This window comes from Lemur catta, chromosome 14 (genome assembly GCF_020740605.2).
Source record: "Lemur catta isolate mLemCat1 chromosome 14, mLemCat1.pri, whole genome shotgun sequence".
In the NCBI taxonomy this organism is placed as follows: domain Eukaryota; kingdom Metazoa; phylum Chordata; class Mammalia; order Primates; family Lemuridae; genus Lemur; species Lemur catta.
The window spans coordinates 50,186,816-50,198,967 of NC_059141.1; the positions used below are offsets into that span (position 1 = coordinate 50,186,816).

Below are 12,152 nucleotides of genomic sequence, written 5' to 3' on the forward strand. Positions count from 1 at the left end.
AAACTCCTCTGGAGACAGACAATTGTTTCCTTGCTCCTCTTTTGAGACGACACGGAAGTACAGTCAGGAGCATTGGCGTAGATGTCAGTTCCTGGGGAAGTGCCCCTCGGATGCCATTCAAGTGTGAAGCCTGCTTCCCTCCCAGACCCAAACCTGAGAGACTGGGAGTGGACAAGATTAGCCTTGTCCAAGAAGATGGTCGCTCAAGGGCTTGAGCCTCTCTTTGCTAATCTGTAAAACATTACAAACCCCTGCCCCACTCAGCCCTTGCAGGGAGGCCATCAGGAGGACGTGCAAAGAGAATGGGTGTGAGGGCTTTCCTAAAACTAGCTCTAGGCACCTTCATTGTTATCACCATCCATTTTCAAATCTACTCTAACTCAAGTCCATTCATTTTGGGGAACAAGTCACTTAGTTCTACCCAAGAGATGTGGGTCCTTCTAAGCTATTGCAAAGCTCAGGACCCTGTGTCAGGCTCCCTGAGGAAAATACAGATTCCTGGGGCCCTGCCCCACCTGCACTCAGACTCTCCATTAGGGCCCCAAGTGGTCTGTCTACACACTCAAGTGGAAGAACCACTGTTTTAGTCTTGAGCAAACAAGTCTGTCTGGGACCAGGAAGAGAAAACAAGGGAGATAATAACTCTCCAAAGGCCAGTTGGTGTGGGTGGACCCAGTCACAGGGAGGGAGAAGTGGGAAGGGCCTTGGCCTTCATCTGGCCCAACCCCAATTTGACAATTTCTCTGATAAGGAACTTGGGGCCCAGAGAGCAGAATGAGTCCAGGTTACCCAGGGCACCTGTGAAAGCAGGCCTGCAATCTCCTTGCTCTAAGCCCTTACCACTCCTTCCCGCACCTCCCTGTGCAGGTGCGTGTGCACTGCACGTGCCCGCATTGCTCGATCCACACTTCCTTCCTGTGGCAGCTCATGCCCCTCTGAGCCCTAGGTTCCTCTTAGCCTTCTTACATCCAAGATAAAATTTGTAATTTTTATGACTGCAGAACAAACAGAACTGTTGACTTTTCTCACAGAAAGAAAGAAAAGGTCTCTTCCAGCCCCTTCAGTGCGTGTAAGGACCCTGGGCTTAGGAAGCCCTTGTGCCTGGGCCTCCTACCCTGGGCAGCCAGGTGAGCACTCCTCACTGAGATTCTGGCTCAGTGGGAGGTCTGACTCACCCCTCACCTTCGGGTGCTTTCCAGCATGTTCTCCTGGCAGCTTCACCCAGCAGAGCCAAGGGAGCCAGGATCCTTGGCACAGATGACACACAGTCCACACACCTCTGTTACCAGGCTGGCAGGCAGTCCCGGAAAGGGACGGAGGAACACACAGGTGGACCCCACAGTCTGACGAAACCTGCCTTTGACCAGCACCCCTCTCCCTACTTTTCATTTCATGGTACTGATGAGAGACTCAACCATTTTAACAAACATGTTTATTAGAAAAGTAAAAAATATTGCATAGGTCTTAATACTTGAACATCAAGTGTATTCATGAACAGTGAGTATCTTCATGTAAACAGTTCTAGATGGAAGACCCAGATGGCACTCCTCTGGGGGAAGGGTTCCAGCCCCACCCCCATCAGCCCCTTCCCCTCACAGCTCAGCTCCACAGTACATGGGGGGGGGATGGGTTGAACGCAGCTCCCAGGTGGGTTTTTTTTCTTCAAGTGTCAAAGATCCCAACTGATCCCAACACCCACGCCTTCCTACTCTTACATTCATGCGTCTGTAAGATAGCTGCCTAGAACAGGTCAGTAGTGAAGCTCTGATCAGAAAAACAAAAGATACAAAACAAACAACAAACATACTTGGTCCCCTCAGACCAGGAGATACACAAACCACCTCCATGACCTCCCCCCTCCCTCGGCTGCTACCGTGAGCACACACCCCTAGCAGAGGCCAGAGCAGCCCAGCTGCTCTCCTGGCTCTGTCACACCACTGTTGTCTTGTAACTGTCAGTAACAATAAGAGTAAGATACATGCTACATACACATCCAGCCAGAAGCCTCCTTGGCTCCTAAGCCTTTGTTTCATGCTACAGTACTGTAGGGCATGTGCCCCCAACTCCTAGCCACCTGCACACAACCCAGGGAGCTTCCTAGGAAACACTATGTTCTCCCGCCTCCACCTTCCTCCCCTCAGGTGGCTGTTGTCAGTTTGCTAACGACAGGCATCTGTCCCTCAGCTCCTGCCTGCTAATCTGCACCCCAAAAGTTCAGTTGTTTCTGCCGTGGGGGGCAGTGTCGGCCCCCCAGGTTGAAGTTCAACACTCCTCAATGAGCAGCTGCTCCGAGCTATACAGCTTCTTCTTGATGACTCGGAAGCCGGTGCTCAGCGTCAGGGACTGGCTGAAGCCAGGGAGGAAGGGAGAGTTGGCAGAGCTAAACAGCCCCTGGATCTTGGGCCAGAGGCGTGAGTCCAGGCGCAGCACGAGGGTCAGCTGGAAGGTGGGCACCAGGCTGTGGTCGAGGGCCAGCTGGCCCACGCTGTGGCAGCTCTTGCCCTGCTCTACACAGACGTCCAGCAGCGCCCCCCGCAGGCCGCACGGCTCGCTGTACGCCAGGCGCAGCAGTTCCTTGCCCACCTGGCTCACCAGCTGGCCAGGCATCAGCAGGCGCGCGGGGCGCCGCGAGCCCAGCCGCGCCTGGGCCAGGCTCTCCTGCAGCAGCTGCATCAGGTTGGCACACAGGCGCTCATCCTCGGGGTCGCTGAGCAGCTCGAAGTCGGGCAGCGACACCCCATCCAGGTATGCCGAATCTGGAGGGGAGAGCACACAGGGAAGGGCATTAGAGCAGCTTCAACAAGAGACATACAAGCGGGGGAGGTCCTGTTTCACTAAGAAACCAGCGCTCCTACCCACTCCCTGCCCCGGTTTCCGCCCCCCATTCGTACCCTGCGTTCCAACAGCCCCCCCGCCCGCCCCCACGAATTCTGGGTCCTGAAGGGATAGGAAGCCAAGGTGGCTTTGACCCCTTCAGGCACTGAGCTTCCACACCTTCCCGGCCCCTCGAGTCGCGTCCGGCACCCGCCCACCTCTCACCTTCCTCCAGCCCGAAGCCACTGTTGCTGCTGTCCAGGGACTCGCAGTCCGAGCTCTCCAGGCTCGCGCAGCGGTCAAGCCCCTCCTCACGGGCCGTCGACCCCCAGGCTGAGCGCGGCGGCCGATCAGGGGTGGGAGTTCGGGACAAGGACGACGAAGAGGAGGAGGACGAGAAGCGGTCCCAAAGGCTCGGCATGGTAAGGACGGACGCCAGGGCGTTTGCTGATGAGCTCAGGCTGCGGGAGCGCAGAAGCCGCTGTAAGACAAGAGGGGCACGGACCAGACGTCAGTCTGGGGGCTAGACCCGACTGCGAGCGCCAGGACCCACACAGATCAGCACACACAGCCAGGGCACTCACCAGCTAGCGCGGTCAGCGAGAACTGCTAGGACAAGTGCGTCTTGCCGCTTCAATGGGTGTGCGAACTGGTGCCAACCACCGAGCGCTGCCCAGACCTGTCCCTCCTACCCACCCGCACCTCCCCCTCAGCCTGCTGCGATCCCCAGCACCAGCGCGCAGCAGCCTATAAGGACTAGCGTGGTGAGGCCACGCCCTCTCCGCGCCACGACCCAATCAAGACCCGGGAGTGTGGCCCGCCTCGACCAATGGGTTCCGGGCGCACGTTCGCAACGTTCTCTCCTGCCCGGTGACAGCGGCCTGGCCCCGCCCCTATTGAGCCCCAGAACGCTCCCAGCAGAACCCCGAGCTGCGGCCACGCCCCCTTTCTGGAAAGGATCCGCGGCGGCTGCAGCTGCCAAGGTCCCCGAGGGCGCTCGCGGCAGGGGAGGATCAAGGAAAGACTTGTTTATTATAGGGTCGTGTTGCTGGGGGAGGGGATAGCCCGTGACCGCGCTGAGGGGATAGGCAGAGAAAACGGTTGCCCCCCCGCGTCTTGGAGCCCGAGAGCTACAGGCAGCACTGGGCACATGGGTGGACGCCCGTGGGACGGCGGCGCGGGGAGCAGACGTTAGCTCGGCCAGCCCTCGCGCCCGAGCCCCACACTATCCTGCGTTGCGAAGGGTGGCGATATGGGGGTGGGGTCCAGAGACTGGGCAGCTCCGGGCACCGTGCTCCCCCCTCCCCGAGACCCCGCCTGTCCGTTACTCCACAGCCCCAGGGGATGGGCTGATGGGGGAATCCGTGCCCCCCATAGCAGCCTGGCCCCCAAGCCCTATCCACCCCCACCTCCCGACTACTTCCAAGGCGAGAGCTTGGGGAAAGTGGTTAGGGGAGTGTTGATGGGCCCGGTTTCATAGTGCCCGGTCCAGGGGCTGAGGACAAGAACCCAAATCAGACCGACACACTGACCCACCCGCCGGCCCTACGGACTGACTGCAGCTCTGCCGAGCCTCCCCCGCCCGGGCGTCCGCCGGGTCCTAGCTCCCCTCTCGCCTCAGCGCTTTGTGTAACAGACCCAGACAAAGTTGCATCAGGACCGAGGACTGAGATCTCCGGAAAAGCCCAGGAGTGCAATTGCGATCCCCTGTTTCATCATACAGGCGGGGTCACAGGAAATCTGGCCTGGCTGCAGTGCTCTGAGGCTGATATGATTGCTGGGGGTGGGAGGAGGTTCGGATGGACACAGCCTTCATTTCTTTAAAGGTTTATCAATCTGGGACACAGGGATCCTGATGGAAGAGGGAAACAAACTTACATCAGACGCTTGGCCGCTTGGCCGGGGGTGATCACAGACCTCACCAGATTAGACTGGCGGGCCTTGCCTCAGGGCAGGCTTGCACGTGACAAATGACACTTTGCAGAAGGCGAGCCACTGCCCTCCCTAGTTCCCCACTCCCACCCTAATTTAAAAAAAAAAGCTGTCCCAGAGGCCCTGAGGCAACCAAGACTTAGAACCGGAAAGGACCTGAAATCCAGGCCCTGCACCCCACCCCCATTTTACAGGTGAGAGAACCACTTCTGGGGACAAATTTATGTATTGAAAAAAAGGGATCTCAGAATAGCCGCTGGGGCTTTGGAGGCCTGAACACTGGCTGGAGCCTTAATGACGCCAGATCAAGGCCATCAGATGAAGAGTTTGGAAGGTTGAAGTAGATGACATCCTCTTGAAATCACTCTGAACTGAGGTGGAAAGAAAAGAGTTGTGAGTGACCTGTATGGATGTGTCTTCCCATTGTCCTGGACAGAAGATCTGGGAATTAATCCATCAGAAGACCATTCATTCCTCCCACCAGGCTGGGCTGGTGACACCTAAAACACCCTTTGTTTTCTTTCTCTCTCTCTTTCTTTCCCTCCTTCCTTCCTTCCATCTCTCTCTCTCTCTCTCTTTCCTTTCCTCCCTCCCTCCCTTTCTCTCTCTTTTTCTCTTTCTTGTTTTTTGCTTTCACCAAGGACGCTTCTAATCAGAACACCTTTGTTTTTCTTTTTCTTCTTTTCCCTTTTTTTGACAGAAAAAAAGAAAATATTTTCATGAAAATGTGGAACATTGACCTAAGAAAAATAGTTTTTTTTTTAAGTTGTTATTCATAAGCAAAGAATCCAGAGCCAGTTTAGAAAGGTCAGTCTTTTAGGAATCATTCATTCATTCAACAAACACTATCACAGACCAGTGCCCAGCAGTGTTCCAAGCATCTTTTTTATTCACTGTCTCCCAAATGGGAAGGGCTGCATTAGTGTGCACTGGGTAATTCTGTTTCTTTGCAAAAGAAATCTATTAGTGTTTTTATCTCCTGTTTTTAAAAAGTGATGTCAAAAGGAAAGCAGTTCTAGCCCTGAAAGTGTTTCCTAGAGTAGGAGGGAGTGCGTTCCCGGAAAACAACCTCCTGCATGGAGGCCTGGGGGGCTTCAGTGGCTTCCCCTGTGACACCCCCTATCACTGCAATAGAGGGGAACAAGGCCTATATCACTGTCTGCCAGGGCAATTCTTGGACCTAGAAGAGGGGGTTCTTAACCCCCTAGCCCCTCTGGAGAGCCAGGATGAAGGGGATTGGTCCATCCTTTGAGGATAGAATCCTTTCCACCTGGTTAGAGCTGGAAAGACTTTGTAACCAGCTTAACACACCCTTCCCTACGCCAAACACTACTCCTCATCCCTGCAATGGGGCCTTCCTAGGGAGGGGGCAGCTCTGAGCCAGGCCTCTTCCAGCCCTCAGAAAACCATACTATAAACCCTATATTTGGTGTCTTCCCCTTCCTTTCCCACTCCCCTCAGGCCAAGGCTGGCTGCAGGTTGGGCTTGCCCGGACATGCTCCCACGAGCAGCCTTGGAGACTCAACTCTGTCATCCCTTCCTCCATGAAGCCTTCCCTAGCGCCCCCATCCCTCCATCCCTTAGGTGCCCTCCTCAGGGCATCCTTCCACCCTGTGCATATCTCTGTTATTAATAATTATTTCTGCTTTATAGTCTTCCCACTAGACAGCTGCTCGAGGATGGTGTTCTACTCATCTTGACTTCCAGCAGCCAGCACTGTGCCAGCTGTACAGCAGAGGCTCAGTGAATGCTCCTTGGATGAACAAATGAATGAATGAGTAAATGGATAGCTACGTGAGGCAAGAACATGGCTTTTCCCAGAATTGCACAGACCTACATCTGGACTCCCAGGATCTGGCTCTTCCTATGGGTTGGCCCCTCAGAGGACCTTGGCACTGCATTTCTGTCCTCTTTCTGACAAATGCTGCCAAGAGCCTTGGACAGATTTGACCATTTCCCCTCCTCCTCCTCAGCTGGGGTCTGGGAGCAGGGCTTTTGAGACAACCCAGTTCTTTTGACTGGAATTCAGTCAGTGATCCCAGGAAGCTGGGGAGAAAGGTGACACAATGCAGAAGGCTAATTTATTACAGGGAAGCTTTTAAAACAGTCAGTGCTTTCCCTTCAGTACTTAAACATTTTTTTTAATTAAGATGAAATTCATATATAAAATTAACCATTTCAAAGTGAACAATTCAGTGGAGTTTAGTACATTCTCAATGTTTTGCAACCACCACCTCTATCTAGTTCCAAAACATCTTCATAACCTAAAGGAAACCCTGTACCCATCAAGCAGTCACTCCCTCCAAAATGCTTTTGAAATATATGTTCCCTTGGTGGGAGTAGGGCTGTCTTTTGCACTGCTCCAGAGGGTGCCATTTCCATTAGAGTCTACGCATTTCCATATGTCTTCTGGGAAGGAGCTCTCCAGGGAGCACTCATCATATAGACACAATGTGCAACATGGAATCTGCATCAGGCAACCCTGGTGGGTACACTGGCTGACCTCCGAGCAGGAGTGGGCTAATGTCACATTTCAGGTGACCCAGGCTTCTGGGGTTGGTGAGCAGGCCCCACGTCCCAGTCTCTGTGGCCAGCGACCAGACCATATAGAAAGCCTGCCCCTTCCTGAGCTGTGCTCTATTCCCGTGGGACCCGCGGAAGCCTGCAATTTAAAGTCAATGAGCACTCACTCCCGGCCACCTGCCCCTCCCTGTTCAGGCGGTTCCTGTCCTGTGCACCGGTTCCCAGGGCCTTGGTCTGGCAAGCCGCCCCAGTCGGGTTTGGGAAGTTAAACCAGATCTTGGGGTGGGGGTGTGATTCTGAGAACCCCAGAATTCAGGATGGGAACCCCTGAAGGCCAGTCAGCTTGCTTACACTGCTCTGCTTGGGGCGCCTCCGCAGCCCTTTGGAAACTTCTCGTTGTGGGTAGTGGAAGTGACAGGGGCAGCGTGGGTCAGGGCGGCAGGGAGAGGGTGGAGTGACAGGAGGTGGAGAAGAAGCCAGCAAAAGCGTTCCCAGGACTTCTGTGGCTTTTTTACTTGAAAAACAACAAACAGCTTGGTCAAAATAGCAAGATTATAAACGCACCTGGTTTACTGGGAGGGTTGTGAAACACTGAAGCCCAGGGCCTCAAGGAGGATTTGGATTGTCCTACTGAAGTGAGAGTAAAAACTCAGTAGGGAGCCTTCTTGCAAATGAAGCTGCTTTTTGAAACGGAAATACTAAAAATACAATGTATCGAGCAGCCTTTCAAAGTATCTTTTAAAATCTGTTATCTACGGAGCCCCCTGAGGAACAAACATAGTGCCATTCTACAGATGAAGACATTGAGACCCAATGAGAGTCCAGTAATCTTTCCATCAACCGGTGGCTTTCAAGTCTTGTTAATAATTAGGATCATCTGAGGAGCTTGTAAAAAATAGAGATTCTCATCTTCCCAGCCCCCATTCTGATTGGGTAGGTCTGGGTGGGGTGTTTTTGCACAAAAGTTCTCCAGGCAATTCTGCTGCCTTTAGTTGGGATGGCTGCTGACCTCCTGGAAAGATAGATAGGGCCTGGGTGGGTGAGGGGCGGGTGAGGGCTTCCGGCTGCAGAGACAAGGCTCCCAGTGATGATGGTCCTAGGTTTCACAAGAAGTCATTTCTTCTGGGGACGGGGCAGGGCAGTGAGAGCCCCACAAAGGGCTGGTTTGATAAACCACCATGCCAAAGGATAGGGGTCTTGAGAAGTGGGAAGGGGGCCTCAGGATTCTGACAGGCCTTTGTTTACCCCAGCAGCGGCCAAGGCACAGCCAGCCTAGCCTACCAGACTGCACCCAGCCCATGCATCTCCCCGTGCATCTCTCTTCCCACGTCCTAGGGAGCCAGCCAGGCTTGGAACTTTGTCCCTCTCACACCAGGACACTGTTTCTTTTCTCCCTAACCCACTCCATTGGCTCTCACGAAGGAATCCCATCTGCTCCAGCTTTCTACCAGCTAAGATCCCTCTCCCTCCTGGGTTCCGAGCCCTTATGAGGAAAGAAAACAATTAAGGTGGGGGGGAGGGCCAGGCAATCTCCCCTCTCTAGTTAGTACCTGAAGCCTAGGCTAAATGGCTCCCGATTTCCAGAGCTAGCCCAGTCCTGTGGAGTGAGGGAACAGCAGGCAACAGACCTGAGTTCCGGGCTTTTTGGCTATTAAGGATGAGTAGGGTTCTGGGCTGTGGCCCAGAAGCAGCCCTCAGGAAACATAACGTGTCTTTAAAGTCCAGTATTTTTATTGCAAATAATACAGTTTTGCATTCTATTATATATTTTATCTGTATTAACTTTAGTAGCAAACTTCTAAATTATTTACTAAATTACTTAATTTCTCCCTCCAAAACAAGAAAAAAAATACTTTTAATAAAAGGAAAGATACATTGAGTTTGTCCTGTGGCCTCATGTAGTGTTGGGTTTTTCATACCCCAGTTTTGAAAACCCAGAACTAGAGAATCTCAAAGACCTCTTCAACCTCCATGGGGATCATAGCAAAGGAAAAAGATGTGAGTTTCCATGGAACTGCTTTTCAAAAAATCCCAGGCCTGGCCTATTGAAGCCAGAGAAGGTAGAAAGAGGTATTCCAGCCATTTCAGTGTTTTTGACTTTTGAGGGTTTCCAATTGCCACATATCAAAGGGGGAAGCAGGGTCGGGGTGGGCTTTGTTTATCAACCTAGGGAGTGTGTGGCAGGGGATATCAAGCATGACCCGGGGCTGCCACAGTGGGGGCAGTCAGAACCCAGCCCACCTCCTGCCTGGGCAGCAGATGAGCTTATTATGGTTTTGCTTTTTGTTTTCAGAGGGGAAAAAAGGCCAGGAGGGCCTATCCAGCCTCTGAATATCCCAAGGGGCCGGGGTGAGTAGGACTAGATTAGGGTGCTCAGCAGAGAGAAGAGTCATCCCTTTCACTGTCAGGATTCTTCTGTCAGTAGAAAGAACTTTAAAATCTTTTTTTTTTTTTTTTTGAGACAGAGTCCCACTCTGTTGCCCGGGCTAGAGTGCCGTGGCGTCAGCCTAGCTCACAGCAACCTCAAACTCCTGGGCTCAAGCAATCCTGCTTCAGCCTCCCGAGTAGCTGGGACTACAGGCATGCGCCACCATGCCAGGCTAATTTTTTCTATGTATATTTTTAGTTGTCCATATAATTTCTTTCTTTCTTTCTTTTTTTTTTTTTAGTAGAGACGGGGTTTCACTCTTGCTTAGGCTGGTTTCGAACTCCTGAGCTCAAACGATCCACTCACCTCTGCCTCCCAGAGTGCTAGGATTACAGGTGTGAGCCACCGTGCCCGGCCTAAAATCTTTGAATGTTAGGGCAAGCAGGCCCTAGGAGAGCTTCTTCCAGCGCCCCACCCCCCCCCACTTTATGGACAAGGCCTGAGCTGCAGGGCAGGAAGCCCATGATCTCCCTCTTTCCCTGCAGTTAGGCCTCACTCAAATATCAGGAACTTTCTTTTCCCTGGCTTGGATCCCCTTCCTCACCCCTCTGCCAAGCCTCTAACCTCACTCATTTTTATCTCCAGCGGCCTTAGTAGCCAAAGGCTTGGGAAACTCAGGTCTATGCAAAAGGCAGCCACCCAGGGTCTGCATCTCTGCACCCTGGGCTTTTGTCTAGAATTCCTTGGCTGGCAGGTAATGGGAGCTGCCAAGCCCACCAAGCAGTTTTACCACCTCCTCACAAAGATCTTTGACCCTTGTGGAGCTCTTCATGATTTTAAAAACACTTCCATATCCTTTAAGATTTTCATAGTTTTGTCAATAAAAATAACAAGTAATATTTGTGTAGAGTGTATAGGCAGGACAGGGCTCATCAGTGTCACTGTACAGATGAGAAAACTGAGGTTCAGAAAGGTGCAGTGACTTGCCTAAGGTCACACAGCCGGTCGGCAGGCTGGAGCCATTACTTTAAGGCTCATTTCTTTGATTCTAAGCCACTGACACTCTTAGCTGTGAGCCAAAGGGGACTGTAAAGGCTGGAGAGGGGGGTTGTTACTGGGGGCGGGTGGAGTGTGGAACAGGTGGTGTGAACCCCTGCAGTCACTATGGAGTTGTTGACACAAAAGACTTTCTCTGGGTTGGCCCTTGTTTATCTAATCAGGTTCTTCCTCCCCCTGCAGAATTCAGCAGGGAGCAGCAGCGCTGACTCAAATGGCAAAGCAGACACACAAGGGGTTTCCCTTTAGCTAGACACTCTCAGTCCCAGAAGTGACAGTGATTCTGTCACCACATCCTCCCTCCCAGTAACCGCCCCCCTCAAGCTCTGGTGTCCCCTAGGTCCTGGAAGACCAATTTGGGAAATAATCTGAAAAGAGGGGCCCTCCCTCACCCCAGTTGTCCCATTTGTAACCCACAAAGGGCACCCAGGAGCCACACTGAATCTTTTTGTATTTAAAAGACAAACACAAAAAAACTTCTAGACTCTGCTCTGGGAACTGGTGCACACAAGAGCTTAACTGACTTCGTTGCGGTGTGCAGTGGCCGGTCTGGGGCCAGCAGGAATGGGGGAGGGGAAGGCCCTCTGCTCCCTCTCCCCTCCCCCCAGAGCTGAGGTGCGCCCTCAAGGGATCCCAGCGGCCCGAGGTGACAGATGCTGAGCAGCTGACTGGAGGGGGGCGTCCTGTCCCCGCCGACCCCCTACTGGGGGGAAGCAGGGACGTGACTCAGAGAACGTGCTCTAAGGCACGGGAGGGGGATGGAGGGGCAGTGGGATAGGGGTGGGGCTGGCCCTGGCCCCGCCCACCCGCGGGAGGAAGGAGGCTCCTCCCACCGTACGGGAGGAAGGCGGCCCAGCCGCAGGGATGCTGAGCTCAGCGCTTCGGGGCCCGGGCTGCTGGGCAGGCGCGGGGCGGGGCGGCGGGGTCGGTGCCTTTCTGGTGGGGGCCCAAGACGGGAGAGGGGGAATGAGGGGGAGGCCGAGGAGGCGCGCACAACCCTGAAGCTGTAACTTTCCTCGGACCGGGTTGTGTTAACAAAGCGGCCTCTGTCCGGGTGGGAGAGGCTTCCTGGGTGCACACAAGACGTAAGGGGGGTGAGGGGAGAATGTCTGTGAGTCACCACCCTCAACCCCGTCTTAGCCCCAAGAACCCACGTCAGAGGGGCCAGGCCTCTGTGCCCTCTGACCTCAGGATTTATTTATTTGGGGGAGGGGGTGCAGGGAGCAGGGGCTGCCCCTGCAGGGCTGTAGTCCAGAGCTGCCCGGGCTACCTCCAGCTAGTGCAGGCAGGACTTTTATTGAAGGCAACCTTGAAAAGAGCAGGGAATATCAGCTTGGGAGGGGAAGCAAGAAAACCTTTGTACCCACCTGGCACAAACGGCTACCCAGGCCAAGTGGGTGGGTGGCTATTTTTGAGCTGACCTACATACCCATTTGCCTCTTTATCTTTTTATTATCAC

General features: G+C 53.6%; 1 protein-coding gene across 1 annotated transcript; it reads right to left on the bottom strand.

Moving 5' to 3' along the window:
• Positions 1-1,417: 1,417 nt before the first annotated feature.
• Positions 1,418-3,542, bottom strand: DDIT4 (DNA damage inducible transcript 4). Its single transcript, XM_045569199.1, has 3 exons — positions 3,399-3,542; positions 3,040-3,295; positions 1,418-2,756 (listed from the first exon to the last, which is right to left on the bottom strand). Exons 2-3 carry the CDS (start codon positions 3,233-3,235, stop codon positions 2,263-2,265), a joined length of 690 nt encoding a protein of 229 aa, XP_045425155.1. The 5' UTR covers positions 3,236-3,295; positions 3,399-3,542; the 3' UTR covers positions 1,418-2,262.
• Between the last annotated feature and the right edge of the window lie 8,610 nt (positions 3,543-12,152).

Coding starts and splice junctions, on each gene's coding strand:
- DDIT4 (XM_045569199.1), bottom strand. CDS start 3,235: ATGCCGAGCCTTTGGGACCGCTTCTCGTCCTCCTCCTCTTCGTCGTCC. Junction 2,757..3,039: donor TGGCTTCGGGCTGGAGGAAG/GTGAGAGGTGGG, acceptor TCTCCCCTCCAG/ATTCGGCATACCTGGATGGG.